Source organism: Trichoderma aggressivum (assembly GCF_033847375.1).
Source record: "Trichoderma aggressivum f. europaeum strain CBS 100526 chromosome Unknown scaffold_028, whole genome shotgun sequence".
Taxonomy (NCBI): domain Eukaryota; kingdom Fungi; phylum Ascomycota; class Sordariomycetes; order Hypocreales; family Hypocreaceae; genus Trichoderma; species Trichoderma aggressivum.
The window spans coordinates 196980-215809 of record NW_026946394.1 but is presented as its reverse complement, the minus strand read 5'-3'; the positions used below and the strand labels follow the sequence as shown (position 1 = coordinate 215809).

General features: G+C 49.6%; 7 protein-coding genes across 7 annotated transcripts; 3 read left to right on the top strand and 4 right to left on the bottom strand.

Moving 5' to 3' along the window:
• Positions 1-96: 96 nt before the first annotated feature.
• On the top strand, positions 97-843 carry Triagg1_6850 (uncharacterized protein; the record flags this gene model as incomplete). Its single annotated transcript, XM_062901520.1, has 1 exon — positions 97-843. The coding sequence occupies one exon, from the start codon at positions 97-99 to the stop codon at positions 841-843; it is 747 nt and encodes a 248-aa protein (XP_062754178.1).
• A 2615-nt stretch (positions 844-3458) lies between these two features.
• On the top strand, positions 3459-3756 carry Triagg1_6849 (uncharacterized protein; the record flags this gene model as incomplete). Its single annotated transcript, XM_062901519.1, has 2 exons — positions 3459-3598; positions 3648-3756. 2 exons carry the CDS (start codon positions 3459-3461, stop codon positions 3754-3756), a joined length of 249 nt encoding a protein of 82 aa, XP_062754177.1.
• Positions 3757-8893: 5137 nt separating this feature from the next.
• Positions 8894-10095, bottom strand: Triagg1_6848 (uncharacterized protein; the record flags this gene model as incomplete). The annotated part of the gene is made up of 4 exons (XM_062901518.1): positions 8894-9715; positions 9780-9848; positions 9902-10004; positions 10061-10095. The coding sequence occupies 4 exons, from the start codon at positions 10093-10095 to the stop codon at positions 8894-8896; spliced, it is 1029 nt and encodes a 342-aa protein (XP_062754176.1).
• A 1231-nt stretch (positions 10096-11326) lies between these two features.
• Positions 11327-13037, bottom strand: Triagg1_6847 (uncharacterized protein; the record flags this gene model as incomplete). The annotated part of the gene is made up of 2 exons (XM_062901516.1): positions 11327-12480; positions 12557-13037. The coding sequence occupies 2 exons, from the start codon at positions 13035-13037 to the stop codon at positions 11327-11329; spliced, it is 1635 nt and encodes a 544-aa protein (XP_062754175.1).
• Positions 13038-13155: 118 nt separating this feature from the next.
• On the bottom strand, positions 13156-13770 carry Triagg1_6846 (uncharacterized protein; the record flags this gene model as incomplete). Its single annotated transcript, XM_062901515.1, has 2 exons — positions 13156-13551; positions 13759-13770. 2 exons carry the CDS (start codon positions 13768-13770, stop codon positions 13156-13158), a joined length of 408 nt encoding a protein of 135 aa, XP_062754174.1.
• Positions 13771-16074: 2304 nt separating this feature from the next.
• Triagg1_6845 (uncharacterized protein) lies at positions 16075-17392 on the top strand (the record flags this gene model as incomplete). The annotated part of the gene is made up of 3 exons (XM_062901514.1): positions 16075-16251; positions 16343-16821; positions 16900-17392. The coding sequence occupies 3 exons, from the start codon at positions 16075-16077 to the stop codon at positions 17390-17392; spliced, it is 1149 nt and encodes a 382-aa protein (XP_062754173.1).
• A 169-nt stretch (positions 17393-17561) lies between these two features.
• Positions 17562-18830, bottom strand: Triagg1_6844 (CAZyme family GT109; the record flags this gene model as incomplete). The annotated part of the gene is made up of 1 exon (XM_062901513.1): positions 17562-18830. The coding sequence occupies one exon, from the start codon at positions 18828-18830 to the stop codon at positions 17562-17564; it is 1269 nt and encodes a 422-aa protein (XP_062754172.1).

The following is an 18830-nucleotide window of genomic DNA, read 5'->3' as shown; positions in this document are numbered from 1 at the left end:
CCCCGCTAGCACCAGCCAGGGCCAGGATCCAAGTTTTTTCTTGTCAGCTTTTGCTATCAAAGGCTCAACATGTCACTCACAACACACACGCCAACCATGGCAGACAAGCCCCAGAACGACAACGACAACGCCAACGATGCGCTCGCCGACACGCCGGAGCTCTCCTACAGAGTGGTCACGCGAGACCAGGAGAAGCAGGACGCGCTGCACCTAGTCGCTGACAGCATCGCGCAGCAGCGCCAAACCGCCTCTGCGGCCATCATCTTCAACCCGCTCTGCATCGCGGGGCTGTTCGCCATGTGTGCTGGTGCATATCACCAATACCAGCATGCAGGCGTCGGTACCCTCATGACAATGATTTGTGGCTCCATCATCTTGTATCTGTCGTTCGTTCGGTTCTATACGTCGGGTTATATTCAGCGAGCCGAGGAATTTCGATGGAGAGACCTCATCACCGGCCCTGACGGCAAGCAAGACACCGTCATCGCAGCCGTCTACGGCGACAACATCATCGGTACCGTCGTGCTGAGGCTGGAGGGCGAGGAGATGAACAAGAAGAAGAAGGGCGCTGTGCAGCCCAGCACACTTGGTCGAGGCATCATCCGCGCCTGGACCACCAAGATGCGATACCGAGGAAAGGGAATCGGCTCGGATCTGCTGCACTACGCGGTGCAGACGACAACCCGTGCGTTTGGCCCAACCGCCAGCGTCGAATTCGATCCCAACCACCCAAACAGCAAGCACCCCATTCCCGACATGTTTCTCGGAACATTCAAGAAGCGCCAGCAAAGGGCAGAAAAGGCGCTGAGACAGGCGTTGAACCATCAAGGAAAACCGAGATGACGGTTACGTACACGGGCATCATGTAAAATAGTAGTACAATACAATACAACAATAATAGTAATGACAACCAAACATGGCATTTACATTCTGGATAACAGAGGCAATGACGAAACGTTGCGAATCGTCACACTTGTTTGTGTGCAGCCTCATGGTGACCCTGACGATTCCAGTACGGGAATTACCTGTACAATCCGCTCAGAAAAGGGCGTTAAATCCGTATAGCACGTAGCACCACCTACCAGTCCAGCAATTGGCAATTGAGCATGCGACGCTCTGTTGGGCGAAAGAGCCATATCGGCCGGGACACTTGGCGATGAAGGAATCGTTGCTTGGCAGTGGAGAAAATCGATGCCATCTGCTAGCAACACTAAGACAGCTCCATTGGCCATCCTTGAGTTGGTAAATAAAAAATTTCTCTTCTTTTCTCGTTTCGGAGTCTCCCGTTGTTCGTGTTCTAGACAAACCATTGGAATCGTCAGAGGGTCTTTCGGTGTCTCGAACCATGATACTAAAAGGACAGTCAGTGGCGAGAGTCGGTAGCCGCAACCAAGAGAGGCCAGGACTTGAGCACGTGGGAAAGGGACAGTGGCCAATATTGAATCGCCGGCTGAGACCTGTCCGGCAGAATGGCGACGGGCGCTGAGAGGGTCTTTTGGTTTGTCTCCATCTGACAACGGCAGCTCACGCACGTGGGCGACTGGATCGTGTCTCAAAAGCTGGGTTTGCTTGTACTCCACACCAACCCTCACTCGGGACGCGCGACTATCGACGGTGACCAACGAGCGCATGGACTGGTGAGATTTTTTTTCTTTTTTTCTTTTCTTCTTTTTTATTTTTGGTTCTCTTTCTTTCTTCTTCTTTGGAGGAAACGAAAAATAGCTCCGGATCCCACATCGTGCAAAGACGACTTTCGGATATTGGGAATGTGCTGGTGCTGACCTTGCGGATAGTGGACAGAAGTCAGGTGCTAATGTGCTCATCTTCTGTTAGTGCGCCAACTTCAATTCCGGTGCAAACCGCGGTGGAATCAAGTCGTTTCGTCTCTCAAGAGCCCGGTTTCACCATCGCTTTCATACGAGTACAGCCAACAGGATGCAGAAGTAGCGGAGTGAAGCAGCGCCAGACTCCAACAAGAAAGGTCTGTAGATAAGATTCACACAGTTTCACTATGTACTCGTATGCCTCGTAGCGAGCTTCTGCACCATGTAGCACTCGGTAAAGTACGTGCGGATGAGAGTTCCGCTAGAGATATCTTGGTAAAAGATCCGAAGCGGGTTCTCGTCTCACTTCCAGTAGTAATACATAAGGAGGCGTTCCCGCTCCCCTCACAGGACTACGGCCGCTTGTTCTCACGACGGCTCCCGGGCCAAGGTACTCGGCAACCAGCTACGGCGAAAATCTCGGCTCCCCAGGGCCCCCATCTCTGGTAACTTATTCATGTTGCTTATTAGTGCCCCAAGGTCTGGTTGTCTCGACTCAAAAAGAACTTTCTACTCGGTAGCAGCAATGCCGTAGCTTGCCGTTCTTGATGAGTGGGTGGTTATTAGCCTTGTTGGTGATGCGGCAATTGAATTGAGGACACCATAAAGCAGTGACGGAAAATTTTGACAGAAGTGGCGCAACAAAAAACGGCAACGTCTCCCACTAGAACATTGGCGTCCGCTGTGCCAGAATATGCCCTGAGCAGCCCATCATCTGGCGTTTCGGCCACGTTTGGCGTGAGCTGCGCTGCGTTTAGACACTGGCTGTCCATTTGTGTGTCGGCTCAACTGGTTTGGCTGTGTGGCTGCTGAGTTTTTGGAATGCCAGAATTTCAAGCCATCAATGTCATTCTACGCGAGCCTTTTGTTGTTACAGCTGGTCCAGCCGAGCCGAAGAATGGCAGAAAGGGGGGAGAGGAAAGAGGTGAGAGAGTGAGAACACCGGCCGTAGTGGGCAAAGCTCCCTCCCTATAAGCCGAGTCAGTTCTGCAACAGACAGACATACAGACAGAGATTAGCCATGCAGGTTGAGACATAGGGGAGGCAGCTCTTTAAGTCGTTCAAGATGCGGTGATGCTTTGGTCTCAACCAAGAATGCTACCACACATGCCAAGCATTCTGCTCGGGGCCGTCCGTCTCTCCTGTTGCTGCATTTGTCGCCCATCCTGTTGTATGGTGCCTGTGATAGGCGGAGCTGGCAGCACTACCCAAGTCGACGACGCAAATTAGCGGCCGCTGAACAGTCGCTGCCGAACAACGGTGGTCCGCTTTTGGAGGTGGTTTTTAGGGCTGGAACGCTGTATGTAGTCTGTGCCCTCAGATGCCATGTGGAGAAGGGAGTTGCTCGAAGCAAGGCTGAGTCGTTGCTCTCTCTGGGCTGCGGTTTGTCCCTACGGGTAATTGCACAGATGAGATGATTCATCACTTGTCACCACATGTCGCTGTAGCCGAGCTCAGCTGCGGGTATTCGGTACCAGGTCATCATACAGTACGCGAGCGTCCAGGCAGAAGAGGGGAGGCGGCTAGATAGAGGCACTCGGTTTGCCCTCGTCCAGGCGACAACAGCAGCTCGTAGGGGGGTCGTGCGTGTTCCTAGATGCCAAGGCTCGCTTTGTGATAAGCTCATGGCAAAATATGGGGAGCGAATGGACTGCCATTCCGGATGAGGCGTGGCGTGGCAGCGATCCGGTTCGACGTGGGAGGATCCAGAGAGCATGGAAGTGGAAGTGGCACGAGCCAGACAAACGCTGGAGGATGGCATCGTGGTGCTGCCGGTATGCAATAACCCGGACGTAATATGCATCTATGCACTATTGGCTCCAGCCCGGTGCGTGGTGATCCAGGCAGTGCGGACTCCCTCGAGTCGGCACTGTATCTCCAGCTCGCCAAAGGTCGCGGGTACACGGCCAGGATTCTGACGGACATGGCTTAGGGCTGCAAGAAGAGCGGGCAAGCTTCGACCAGCCGCTCCCCCAACCTGGCGGTTCCGTCGCTCTACCACTTTTCCGCAGCGATAGCGAGCGTGGTGATGCGTGAGAGAAGCGTGCATGACTACTGTATGTACGAGTATGTACGAGCAGCAATAGTACGGTCGTATTGGGTGTGTAAGTACATGGAAGTAGGTGCTCAATATGACCAATTCATCCGCGTGTGTGTTGTGAGCATGAAGCGGTCAGCCATGCAGAAGCTGGTGCATTGCATTGATATCAGTTCATCGCCCAGCATAGCATAAAGCATACGACAGACACAGCACGGCGGTGTGTGTGTGTCCGTGTTAGTGAAGACCTCTGAGACCTCCTCATTCCTACTAACACACAATTACACGTATAAGTGTGTCTAGACTACTAACATACCAAGAGATCAAACGGAACGGGAACGGGCTCCGCTAAGTGAACAGCTAGTGCTTTTCAAAACTTGTATTCAATTACGAAATACGAAACAACAGTACTATGAATTTTGCCCAGCTCTGGCTTCAATGGTCAAAATAGCATGGACTAGTCTAGACACGGTGAATCCAAGCCCTTCACCGCAACAACAACATCAAGCACAAAAAGACCACAAGAGCACAGCCATCCCTGGCTCCAAACCCAAATGCCTCATACTCACAGCCAGAGGGAGGCCTCTCGCCAGTTCCAGATGCACGCAAACCGGCAGCTGTGACGTAGGATGACGATGCCGCCTGGTCGAATCCAGCTTGGCTCTGCCCATGGCCCGGGAGCCTCAAGCCCTTCGTTTTGCTTGTTTCAGTACTAAGTCCAGGCCCGGCCCCATGCCTCTCGCCAATCACAGCCCCCGTATATATGCATCTGGCAAGTTGTTCAGTCCTCTGCCGATCCCCATAGTCCCGGCTCCTTGCTCCGTGTTTAGTGTCGTCTTAAACGGAAAAAAAAAAAAAGAGGGAAAAATTCCCACCTCAGCACGCCCCAGGTGCCTCCAACGTATATCGCTCATAGCCACCGCTCTCACGAGGTTCGTCCGTGATACTTCACCTCTGTTATGGAGAGACAACACCAGGGCTAATATCGCGCCCGCTGGGGTGCCCATGCCCGAGATGCAGCCCGGGATAGAAAATCATCACGGCAGGACTTTTTCTCACGCTTCCTTTCATTGTTGCCGCTGCAACAATCAATTGCCTCCCTTCACTCCCTCAGCATGTCCATTCACAAGCCCTAGCCCCCGGATGGATCCAACGCCGCGGTATGGCACGGCTTTAGTATCGAGAGCCACCTCACTCTCATTGTTGCACCGCATGTGATGCTGTTCTACTTCCTAGAAGGGTATATCCGCATTCGCACCAAAAAGAGCCGGGCAATATCAAATGCTTCTCCATCATGCGTCAGCCGTGTAGTCGCCGACTCCTTTTGCCTCCCCTCCCCCCTTTTATCCCAATGTCAGTGATCATAGGCAGAGGCATTATTTTGTCCCTCCAACTTGTGCCCGACTTGGATGGTATTCCTCTCCAAGCGCGTTAGCCCTATTTGCACTCTTCTGGCTGCCTGTAAACAATCCGCTCGAGTTGAAGCATGCCCTATTACCCCCGGAGGTGGTGTGCCCCCTGATGCCCATGTTGTTTCATTGTATCTTTACTTGCAAGCTACAATACCACCCCTATTGCCACAAACTCAGCTCAAGGCTTTCAATATTTCCATATAAACTGAAAGCTCGAGAAGGGTTTGCCCTAAATCATTAAGTCAAGACCAATCCCGATGCCCTACGGCGTACAGCAAGCTCTAGGTCCTTGATTTTGGATCACTGCTTCTGTCTATTTCTCGATTCTCCATCACTTGTCTTCAGAAATGCCTCCGTACATTGACTCGCAATAGCGGCGTGTCACAACAAAGAAATAAGTTGATAAAAGGGCCGACTATTTCTTCATCATTGTGCCATTCGTTTCTGACAAGAATCGGGGTAGTGGCCATGCTGCACACTCAATCCTGCTACAGAAAAGCCTGCGTTGTCAGAAGAACCAGTACACTCTCTTCTCTTCTCCTTTCGCTAACTTGCCTAATGATAGGATTGAACTTTAGCAAACATCAACTCCAAGCTTCCTTCTCATCGAAAGTTTCCCAGAGACGACCCATACTATTACCTGTCGCTTCTTGTTGTTCGACACACTGTATCCGGCTCGATGCAAAATACGGACGAACATTTATACGCATTCTACAAGAAGGGTAAACAACTCTTTTCAAGAGGGCCTTGAGTAAACTTGCTCAACAGCTTCCCCTTGTGAAGTGATCAAACATTCTATCCAAGTGACTGCTGATTGCACAGTCATGGGCAATTCAAGAACATCTTTGACTCGAACGGCTAGCAGCTATGGGCAACTGCTTGCTCAACAACTGCTCTAGAAAGAGGTTTAAGATAATCAGAGCCTTCGATCAATGCCTGACAATCACTTGTATGTTAGACAGTTGTCATTTTACGCCTATGACCTCCAATTCTGCTCTCTATCATTACTACCTCTGACAATCTTTAGGTATAGAGAGTAGATCTCTACAAAGACGGAAATTCTCAGAGAGTGTAAGAAGTCATTGATAGCTAATCACAGGCGCTGCTTGACGGGGTCCGTATCATATGAACGCGGTGAAATAGAAATCCCTCCGAGGTCTACTGCTTGCAAAATGAATACTTGCGACATGCTCACGTTACAGGTCGCAACGTCGACGTGCATTTGCTCCATCAACGTATATATACTTACAAGTACCGCATGCCATCTTAGTTCCACGCTACAATACAATTTTGCATAATTACTATTCAATAGCCCGATTTTCGTTGCTTTTCTACCCATCTTTCAGAAAATCTCTTTTCTTCTAAAACACAAACAAATCCTATCTCAAAGATACTTTGAAATGAAGAGGCATCCAAGTAAACCAAATGCTTTACCCGGCCCTTTAGCGTTCCTCTTTTGTTCACCCGTATAAATCACATCAACTTGACCTTCCTCTCCTACAAGTCTTAGGGGCCTAATAAACAACGTTGATGATGCGTTCTAGCCATGCCAATAATGATGATAGCGAGGAGCAAATGAGAAGAAACGAGATAAATTTTAACAAATCAGTTATGGTAAGTCTTAGGAACATGGAACACAAAAAAAGAATCTCGCAGTCAAAGAGGTGGATAAACAGCTTTATGTCCACCCCCCTGCGTCTAAGCACCCCATAAAGACCGCATTAAGTACTTCTTTACTCGTTCAGTAAAAGAAGTTGGCCTCTTCTTTACCTAGCTCCGATTTAAGCCACAAAGCCTTGCTTAAATCCAGATGCCTCCTTTCCGTTACCCAACTACTAGGTCTCTGACAGTAGGAAATAAACAAGGTAGAAATGACCGCTATGTTTTGCATGAAACTGTTTATTTGTTTAAGGCTGCTGGACTAAGGACTATAAGTCACTGCTGAGGTAGTACAATTTTATACTATAAGCTAGAACTAGTTTGTTTACCAGGCGTTGCCAGACTTACAATAGTTTTATTAAACCCTTTTCAGGCTTTTTATTTACCGCCAACCATCTATTGCTGGAACCTAGTGTTATATCGACAAATTGAATAATCTGAAAATATTAAATATTGGTACCGGATTGTCTTTCTGGTGCCTATTATGCGGTTTGTTTTAGGGCTTTGGCTCACACAGAGCGCAGGCCAATACACTTTGAGTTGTATAAACTAGATTCGGAAACTCACCCGATCCAGAATAGGCTATGGACTCTCTTTATCAGTCTTTTGTAAAGCCCGATAGGAAGGAGAATCAACATCTTAGCTTTTTCAGGCCATCCTCGGCGCTTCTCGAGAAGAAACAATTAAGATATCTCCGCTAGAGACTGTGCCTGCCACTTCACAAGAACGAACTGATGCAGCAAATCGTCAAGCTAGTCTTTCGCCTTCTCAGTGGATACATGGTTACCATCAGACGTAAACAGACCTCAACGATAGCTCTGCCGCTTGGTATTCCTTAGACTATTTACGCTTCTCTACTACTGCTCTGAAGCTGAGGCTTCCTTTGGATTGAGTCGCAGCATTGAAGAGCTGGCCAACAGATCGGAGTTCTGGCAATGAGCTTCATCTCTGATATTAACCCAAATATCATGAGCATCAACTACATCTCTCATTCTAAGCATCGCTGCCAAGTGAGAGACGACACTTAAGTTGAGTACATTATTCCGAGCTCCCTCGGAATAATCCATACTAACACAATTCTCAGCAACTTCCCGAGCTCTTGTCGATATTCCGCAACAACTATGACTTGCTCCTCATTCTCAGCATAACAGATTTTATTGGGAACCGACTAACAGAAATCCATTTCGCCTGTGGAGAGCAAATCTCGGCTTTTGGCCAGCCCTTCTTGAAGACATCTCCAATAATCTTAAGAACATATGTGGCATCAACTATATCGTGGAGCTACAATGCCAAAAACCTTTTGCCTCCATTTATGAGTGCCTTGACTGCCAGAAATCTGCCATTGACGCGAAACTAACCATGCTGAGGGATGCGCAGTGGGGCGAGACGACGTGGGATTTGACGAGGTACAGACAGGTGGGCAGCTCGATGACAGTGCGATTACTGCACTTTTTGAGATGCGGGTATGATACTGCTATAGAAGAGGATTATATGTGGCATTCGGAGCAGAATATGGAGTATTTGGAAGAGATCTTTAGTGAGAGTGAGACATTCGATTGCAGATTGCAAGACTAGCTGTAAGGCTGGAGATTTGCTGGATGGAAGGCCTTGGATCGTTTTGAGGCTGACGATGATGCTCTTGACGGTTGATGCGCTCCTGAGGACTGGATGGCGGAGATAGAGATGGAGGAGGGTGGATGGGATAGCAGTGCATGACCTGTTACTGATGTTTAGATAATATGAGTATACTCTACATTCTCAGCATACATGAACAAAAAATAATGATTTGTCTGTCATTCAATTTTTTAATTTGTACCGACAGAAAGCTACATAGCTAAATGAGTGACTGGGCACAATGAACGTAGTGATGCCAGATTTACAGGCTGCATTGGTAATGAGTGATGAAGCAGCCATGTATAAATACTCAGCAAAATGGCCTTTGGGGTTTCCATTTGACTGAATTAAGCCTTGATGACAGCTGGGAGTCGGCGGAAGCCTCCTCGGCAGGCAACATCGCACTGCAACTCAACCATGCGCTTCTGGTCGCCAGTAGGGTCTGGGGACTCGGCTTCAAGCTCCCAGCCAAGGAACTCGTTGGTGTAGTTGGACTTGAACTGGGCGTCCAAGACGCCGAGTCTCTGCCCATACTTGGTCACCTTGTTCCAGTCGCGCTGGACGTTCTTCAAGTCCTTTGAGAAGTAGGCAAAGCTACGCTCAAACATCTTGCGGTTGAGATCAGTCCCCATGACAGGCTTGAAGTCAACATATTCAGCCCAAGCCTTGTTGGGGTCGGCAAGGACGAAATCAGTGGCCTTCTTGACAGCACGAAGGAAAGCGCGAACTTTCTCCGGGTTCTCCTCAATGAAGGACTCGTTGCCGATGTAGAGGATGGTGCAGAAACAGCAGCAGCCCAGTTCAGCGAGCTCATCAATGCGAAGCATTTGGACGTCTGTCTTGGGGCGGCCCTGCTTGTCGAGCCACTCCTCGAGCTCAACCATCTGGACATTTTCCAGGCCAATACCAGCGTCAATTTCGCCGCTGATGATGGCCTTGGAAACATTCATTCCACAGCGAACTGCAGTGTAGTCCTCTGGAGTGAGGCCATAGTGGGAAGTAAGCTCATCGATCTGGATCTTGCCGAACTCTCCCACATAGCCGATGCGCTTGCCCTTGAGGGAGCAGAAATCAGTGGTGATGCCCGACTCCTTGAGGTAAATAACACCGGTGAATGGCTCATCGAGAAGGCTGCCAATGGACACAACTGGGAAGCCACGGGCCTTTGCCTAAAGGACCTTGCGCATAAGTAACCATATAAAGAATTGTTTAGTCATAGGCATATAGCCTTACAGCAAGAGTATGAATCATAGCCTTGAATCCGAGATCCACTTTGCCGGATCCGATGATCTCGGTGACATCCTATCAATGCGAGTGAGTTTCTGCTTGATTAAAGGTTAGGAAATGTTACATACGCTAGGGTCGTTGGGCTCCAAGAGAGCGACCTTGATACCTTCATCCTTGAAGTATCCTTTCGCTTGAGCGAGGTAGACTGGTGCGTGGTACGGGGTGGCGTGCCTGTGCCTTGGTTAACTTTACGGATCACTAGCCCAATTGACGAGGATGATTCTGACCAGTTCGCCAAGAACGTGATCTTATCCGTCGACATTTTGGATAATCGAGCAAAGAGCTACGTGGGTTAGTCTGTACACTATGTGATTAGGAGAGCAGTGGAAGCCCAAGAAGCAGATCCTTTCGCTGGTATTATCCAGATCAAGTTCGCCGGTATTTCTCAGATCAATCCACTCTACCATGCTGTCTCCTACCTTAAACCAGACATCAAGATAATGGATCGAATGACTCGACCACCATCGAGAGCTAGCGAAGAGAGAGACAACATGATAGAACGGATCGAACACCCGGATGCTTGCTCAGTCTACTTTACCTCGATGACTGGATAGTTCCATTGCGACAAGTAACATGGCTCCTTGGAGGCGAGCCTCGTACCAAGAGATTTTTTGGGGGAGTTTGTTGTTTTAGGTGACAAGAATTCTGACAATCTCAAGATTGAATAAACAAAGGTTGTGTGAAAAAAGAAGGGAAGAGACGGGAGTTTTAGAATTGAAATAAAATATTCAAGACTTACCCCTCAATCTCACGGTGGGTATCAATTATGTCATGACCGAAGTCGGATATCGCGCATGTAAATTGTGGTCATTTATATACCCGTTTATACCCGAGTACACCAATATACGATGTCAAAACTTGTGGAAATGTACACTGTACTGGAAAAGATGTTGCTTGTTTCGAGACTTATCGAGGCGAGCAGCCTGGGTTGATTAGACTTGTTAGGTGGGATGATCTAGACAGAATCTCAAAGTCCGCCTCAATTGATGAGTAGAGTCAAATTACATACTACCTTTCTATCTTAGAGTAACTCATCTAAAGAGCATCATCTGAAGAAGACTCTCAAAGTCGCGTGAGGAATTGATGCCAGGGTTGAAAGGGACTTTGACATGTACATGCGTCTTTAACCATTCGGCTATGATTGAGAACTTTCTTACACGTCATACTCCCTCCATCGATATCCGCCGTTGTTATCAATGGGTGCCCGGGTTACCTGCCAGAAGCCAAAAAGTTATATCCGACAACCCGGCGCATATATTCTAACGAACTATTATTCTATGCATATGATAGTGGAGAACTGCGCGAATAAAGAAAGCGCCATAATGCGAAGACAGCTTCATTCAATCTCATAGAAATAGACGAACATCACTAGGAATTGACTATCAGGGCACAAGTCTGAAACCCTCAATTACGACTAAAAGTCTTAGATGTTATTAATTTATATATCGTAGCTTCGTATAATTCATTAGCAGGCTGCCGAGCCATGTATCAATCTAATACTCCAACAGCGGCCGCAATACTGCATCGGCCACTGTGGATACAGCACTTCCCAAACCAGCCAAGGTAATGTTAGGGCATGTAAGGTCAAACACCGACGGAGACACAAACTGTGCCTTGGGGCTGTTGTTTTGGCCAAGCACGATCAATGAGGCCTTCTTCTCGTTGAACTGAGGCCATCCAAGGCTGCTGAGGCCTGAGGAAGGGTTGTTGCTAAAGGTAAACCAAGCGTGTTGCATCAGCTTCGTGAGGCTTCTCTGGTCTGCGGTCGTGGGCAATCCGCTGACATCCGCGGACGCTCCAAAGATCATGTGAAGATCGACGCCGTGATAAGCACCGCTGGTGGGATAGAGACGAGTGTTATCCCAGTCAGCCATGTATCGGTAAGCCCAGGCTGGCACCCCGCGGTTGCGTCGAGCTTTGGCCTGGTGGGACACGGGACAGGTGAAAGATTCCAGCAGGAAAGACACCACCTGGTCAGCGGTCGGCACGATGCCAGAGGCGAAGGCCGGGATGCGATAGTATCCATCCTCATTGTTGTTATTTCCCAACAAGAGAGGCACTTTTGCAAAATTACCAGCCTTGGTCAATGAGAGATAGTCAGAGAATACAATCTGTTCGTCCGGGATCGGGTAGAACGCAGGAATGGAACGCAGAACACTGCTGCTCGGCGTGGGCTTGATGCCAGCCGCAGCGGCCTTGATGTTTGTCCAGTCAGCCTGACGCATGCAAGACATGACATCGCTGGCAGAAGTGCAGTTCACAGCCGCCACAACAGTGTCCCAATTCTTCTCGGGGACGCCCGGGGCGTTGACGGGGAAGCTGAAGACATTGCCCGAGTGCGCAATGACGCCGTTGACAATGGGATCCTTGTTGTATGCGTAGGTCCAGTAGTCAACAGCAACACCTCCCGCAGACTGGCCCGAGATGGTAATCTTGCTGGGGTCGCCGCCGAACTGCTTGATGTTGTCTCGAACCCACTCGACGGCCGCTCGCTGATCGCGGAGACCGAGGTTCTGCGTCTCGCCGGGGGCACCAGGGAAGCCGAAAATGTTGATTCGGTAGTTGACCGTAACGACGACAATATCCTCGGCGTCGGCAAAGTATTTGCCAGAGTAAAACGGGCTGTCGGTGTTTCCAATGGTATATCCTGCTCTCGTTGTTAGTAACCGGATTCGTCGCCGTGTCTCGCACGGCTTGTAGAATTGAATCGTCTATATGCTTACTGCCTCCATAGAAGAACACCAGGACAGGCTTCTTCGCTTTCAATGCATTCTGAGTGGCCTTGGACCAAATGTTGAGGGTAAGGCAATCTTCACTCTGGGGAGTGCCCGCCGCGGAGGCGAAATAGCTGACAATCTGCTGCGCTTGGGGCGTAAACCCGGGATAATCGACAGGCTTCGAGGGCGTCAAAGGACAATCAAATCCAAAACTAGCAGCCACATAGGGCTTCTTGGATTTGATCTTGGCGGGTGCTGCAAATCGCAAGTCTCCAACAGGCGGCTGCGCAAAGGGAACGCCCAGGTATTCAATCACGCAGGCCGAGTTGGACGCTTGGTGGCCGGTGATGGGACCGTTGGACGTGGGCACGGTGAGAAACTGACGGGTGTTGCAGTTCGATGCCGGCGATGCTGTGACATTCACAGGAGTGGCTGAAGCAAGGGCCGCGCCCAAGATCAAGGCCGCGCTCTTAGTCGTGAGAAGCATGGTGAAGGTGAGGCTGCTGGAGATGTGGTGAACCGCCGATGCTCAACAACACCTTTTCGTCCGAGTGATACGACAGCAGCATCTGCGTCACTACATATATACATATATAGTCGTCCAGTTAGTCGTCTGTCGTTGCTTGACCCGGGCCAATTGCGCGGCGTGGATCCCGTTCATGCGCAATTTCATCAAACCACCGTTTACTAAACCCCATATTGATTGCCATCACCCACGTTGAGGCGCTCGCATCTGCAACCCGATCCAGTAACCAGGCCGCCAGCAGAGCTCCTCCAGGTAGCAGCTCGGCAGCCAAGGTGCCGGGCCTCTCCAATTGTCTCAGGCAATTATGGAGGCCCAGCTCCGGGATGCGGCCAACAGAGCTCGTTTTCCGGTCGCCAATATTTATTTCCAGGTTGATTGATGCGGGAAGACGCGAAAGCTTCATGGGCCAGGGCTTTTCCAGGTCGTTGGCAGGGATATCATCGGCCAACATCCCCCAAACAATTGGGGGCAATCCCTGCCGAGAGGTCACCAATTTGCAGCCAAGAAAATTACGGATCAATTGCTACATGGCGGAGGAGCGGCTTGGTCAGTAAATCTCAGGCTAAGAGGGAGTACGAAGCAATAAAAAGTCAATCTGCGGGCGCGAGGATTGAATACACAGGTGGAGATGCGGAGGCCCTTTGATTTTGCTACGAGAGATTCAACCCTTGCGGAGGCTTACGGAGTGCAGCATTGTGCGTAGTATTCTAGCAATCTCTTGCATCTACGGAGTAATCAAGCACAAGCATTTATAGTACTCACGCTCCGAATTACTGCCCTCCATTGACAGCCTCGTTTATGCTTCCATGATCTACCGATTTCCGAACATCAAGAAGTAGGCACATACACATATGTAGGTGCGGTGCACCCAGCATCACCCCTTTCTCACTGCAAAGCATCGAATAAGCCCCGACAAGTTTATTGCGGTCCCTGTTTCGGTGAACTCTCAAAACAGCAACGCACTAGGGTTCCTTTCAACTTCTATAACATCTCAACCATTGTGGGTGAGAAAAAAAACCAATAGTTTGTAACCACCTCTCGCGCTTAATTGCGCCGGTATGCTCGGCATCGGGCCATCCTTGTGACCAGCAACGATTAGATACGAGTACTACTCGACTTCAGCTGATAGTTGTGCTCTGTACAAGTCTGTGAGCCTGTTCTCCGTACAGAAGCACAAGCATTTGTCATCTTGGCCGAACAAGCCCAGTTCTCTCCCCTGGGCAACTCATCAAGGGAACCTCTGAAGACAAACTCCGCAGTTTGTTTCCCGCTGTGACTCGAGACAACAGCTAACAAGAACTAACCACGGCGGACGAGCACTAAACCGCGTACTAAAACCGCGTACTAGAACCGCGTATAATGTGCTGGTTCCGTGGCGGGAGTGGGCTCCGGCGTTCTAGTCGACATTGCCATGGCAAGGATACAAACTAGCGCATGATTTCATGTTTCGGTGCCTGTTGCACTCCTCTCTACCCGTCGGGGCCGATGTTAGAAGAATTTAAAGTTGGCGATAACCTTAGCTCATCCGCCAGAGACACGATTCGCGCGATGCAGAAAAAGCAAAGCGGGCGAGATTCCATCGCACGACATCGAGAAGCGACGTCCGCGCTGGCTGTGACCGGGTAATCCAGGCCTTTCGTAAAGATTCTAGTCGATCCTGAATTCCTTCATTGAGGCGTCCCGAACCAACACGTCCTTCCTAACCAGTGGACGGCTGGAGGACAGGGGTTGGGGAGTGGAGATGCTGTTGGTCCTGCGTGTCTGCATGGATGTAGACGGAGTCCTGCTCAGCTCCGCGAGCGAAAGCTGAGCGGCGAGGGATTTGTAGCCGTGCTCGTGTGTAGGTTCCTTGCAAGCAGAAGAGTTCCTCGAAAGCCCTTTGGGTGTTTGAAGATCCACTGCTGCAAGTGAATGAAGCCACTAGCACTCTAGTATGGCCCTACTGCGTGGCTTGAGACGCGCGAAGGAGCTGAGTGTCGAGAGTAACACCAAACCAAAGACGATTAGATGATCGAGGGAGAAGAGTGTCATCTTTTGGGGAGGAGTAATGGCAAGCAAGTTGTTCAAAGAGTATGGCATGTCGCTCGCAAAGTACAAAAGCTCTGTCAGCATGAACACTCTACTTTCATCCTCATGCCCAGCCAGCATAACTTGTGCAACGGATCTGAGATTTTAGATCAGAAGTGCTCCGGTAGTTTGCTCCTTTGAGTCCTTTCGATACAAATTACGGGACGCTGCGGAGTACTACTTGGCTAAATCCTGTACTCCATGCCGTATGAGTATATCAAGCTAGCTACTTATATGATAGCAGTCGTATTAGTAGTAGTAACAAGTTTACGACGCTCAATCATCCTTTGCCATCGTGAATGTCGCCGAAGAGAGCCTGTCTCATTTCGTGGACCTCTTTTGCCGGCTCCACTGAGCATCACCCCAGCTCTCCCGGCCTTGCATTGTTGCATCGCTTGTCCTGCATGCATTCACAGGGTCTCTGGCTTATGACATTTTATCACTAGCTACAGAGTAGTAAGACATACAGTATTTGTGCATTGCAGAAAGGGGAAAGAAGTAATACTAACGGCAAAAGTTCTCGTACAGGAGTAATCTGCCCGGAGGTTAATACAAGGTGGTGTTACTCGAAACCCTTGGCGCTCCTCGACGGCCATTTCTTTCCCTTTCCCTGCCAACAGGGGGCATCTAGAGTTTCTATTCATATTCCGGGGACGGCACTCCATGTCTGACCAACGCGAGCAAAAGCTGTCGACACCCTACGTTTCTTTTGCCTTGGCCGGTCTGCCGGTCGAGGGCCTCTCCACCGCAAAAGCATTCGATCGCCACGGCTTCCCGCGCCGGGCAGCGGGATTAGTCTTCAGGTCAACATCCGGCTAATTCGGGACGGCGATTATCCAACAGAAAAGAGTAGAATACCAAAAACGCCCGCCAGAGCCATGTGTGCCATCAAGTTGTGATTGTGATCAACGCTATACACTCGCGATCCACGATGGGGCCGAAGGGTATGGGTTTCCCTGCCGACGGGATAGACAATCATGGCTGGAAGTTATACATCACCTCTATGGTAATGATCATCGTCGCCGGCTTGTTTGTTACTTTTAGATGTGCAAGTCGAGTCTACCTCTTCAACTTTGGTGCTGACGATGTTGTCATCATCTTCTCCTTGGTGAGTTCCGTCGCCTTTTTTCTTCTTGCCCCTGATTCACGTCAAGACTGGTCTTCGCTAATCTTGCATTGATCGGTTTTCTTCATCTCAGCTTTTCTCCATCGTTCTCTCCGTTACCATTCAGCTTGCCATAGAAAATGGCTACGGAATGCACAAAGCCGATCTCACTGTGGTTGAGCTTGTCACCGCTCTAAGGTGGTTCTTCATTGCTCAAACCCCCTACAAAGTAACCGTTTGCCTCAACAAAGTGGCCACCATCCTACTTTATCAGCGTATATTTGTTACCAAGAAATTCGAGATTGCGTCTTATATTGTAATGGGAGTCGTCGTTGCTTGGAGCATTGGAGGTGTGGGATCTACCATTTTTCAATGCGTTCCCATCGCTGGTGCTTGGGATAAGAGCGTGAAGGCAACCTGCATCAATTCGGATGTGTTCTGGGTTGCCTACGCCGTCATGAACATCCTGACAGATGTGATGGTCTTGGCTCTTCCCATCGCGCCAATCATGCAACTCCAGCTCAGCCCACGCAGCAAGGTGATGCTGTGTGCCATCTTCCTGATGGGCGGTTTGTACGTAGAGCCTGCCCTCTAATACGCCCCAAATCTTCCTGCTCTAACAATGAGCTAACAATCATTTACCTTCAACAGTGTTACTGTCACGTCAATCCTCAGAGCAACATCTGTGAAAAACTCACTCGCCAATAAAGCAGACACCACATGGAACTTTATCGATCGCGGCATGTGGACGTTGATCGAGGCCAATGCGGGCATTATCGGCGCCTGTCTTCCCGCTCTAAGACAGCCTATGGCTCGAATATTCCCTCGCTTCTTCGAATCGACTATGAAGAACTCAAACCACAATGACAACAGAACTCCCGGCAAGGGGGCTTTTAATCTGTCCAACTTATCCGGACATGCATCCCATCCAGGCATGTGGCGTGGAGGAGGACACAGTCGCCAGGTTGTGTCCATCTCCGGACCAGAAACAGGATTGGGGAGGAAAAGTGATGAGCTACACATGATCGATGATGCTCTCAAAGATAATGATAGCGGCTCTGATACCGCAGGCGTTCACGGTATCTCAAAAACGGTTGATGTTGTGAGGACGTCATACCACATGGACCGGGCGGAACAGCAGTGATACCCAGGATACGACATCTTTCAAAAACAATATTCCCTTCTTTAACTGTAATAAAATTCTCTTTGTTTTCTTAAGCTTGCGGAATCTTGGTATAGTGAAAGAAAAAACAAGTGTCAATACTTGTAAAGTGGTATATATAGGTATATATGGGATGTGTATATATAAACATTTATGCTGAATAAAATCTTTCAAAGCTGAAATTCCATGTCGTCTTGAGGGCGCCGCCTTTAGCCGACGATCCTCGCGCTCCAATATGCTGAAGAACACTAGGCACAACGGCCCATTTATCCAACTGGAGGTCATCCGCCGTCTTTTCGATAGTAGAGTCGGCAGGTAAGTCAAATGGGGACGCCTGCAGCTTCTCTTGCAGCAAGACAAGGTGTCGGTTTGGTATAACCAAGCCCTGGCTGCAACAGCCGTATCGCGGCATCTCTTGCACGCCGTATGGAATGGGATTGACTGTTAACCGACCAGCCATGAATCCAAGCCCAATGAAAAGAGGTACCCATATAAACAGTACATTTGCCATCAAGAGCTTTGAGTTTTTAAACGTTCGGTCCTTGAGCGAGGGCGGAGCCAGTTGGTGAAGATAGCGAATTGCGAACATGACTCCCAACACGGCCATATATATGAGCGCAATATTTCGAATATACATCGGCCATTCCTCCGAATTCCATCCCATGTAGGTTTCGGTATAAAAAAGTCGAATGTAAAGCCAATCTCGGCCTTTGGCAACCGCGCGCTCGTTCACTTTGGGTGTTGCCACTACGAGTCGCTTGAACCACTCTCTCGCGGCGATGACATCGTCTTCGACAAGAATAAAGTAGTCTGCCTCGTTTCGGCGGCATGTCTCGGATAGCACTGAATAGTCTCGTCTTACTCGCTCGTCTCTGGCCGCCGATTCGGAATGTCGTGGGATCGTCTGATAGCCATTTTCAGCGACCAACTTCTCTGGCGTATCTTCATGAACTATGACTGCATCGGCGATCGCGTGAAGCCAGTCTTGCCCAAATGCAGAGTTTTTTGTCGCATCGGCGTCGGACAATAGAACAACGATGTGAATCAGCTCTCGCTCCTCGGGTGTCAATGAGTCGACAAGAGACGCCGCCGCTCTCGGAAAGAATTGGGCCCGCTCTCTCTGGAGTGTTGGGATGCCGATGCAGTATGGAGCGGCTCGGCGAGCGCTTCCTTCTGTTGCTTTGATTAATCTGCTGTGTCGTGCGCCCTGAGAAGCTAGGAAATCGTCGGCTTCCTGCTCTCTAACAGCCGAGTAGAATGGTTGGTACGCGGCATCCGAGCGGAAGAAATATGAGGACGGGTCGTAGTAGGTGGTTTGTTGACAATATCGAACGGCGATAAACCAGACCAAGAAAAACACAAAGTTGACCACTCGTAGATCGGTAGTAAATCGTGATAATGAGGGGGCTGGTTTAGTCAT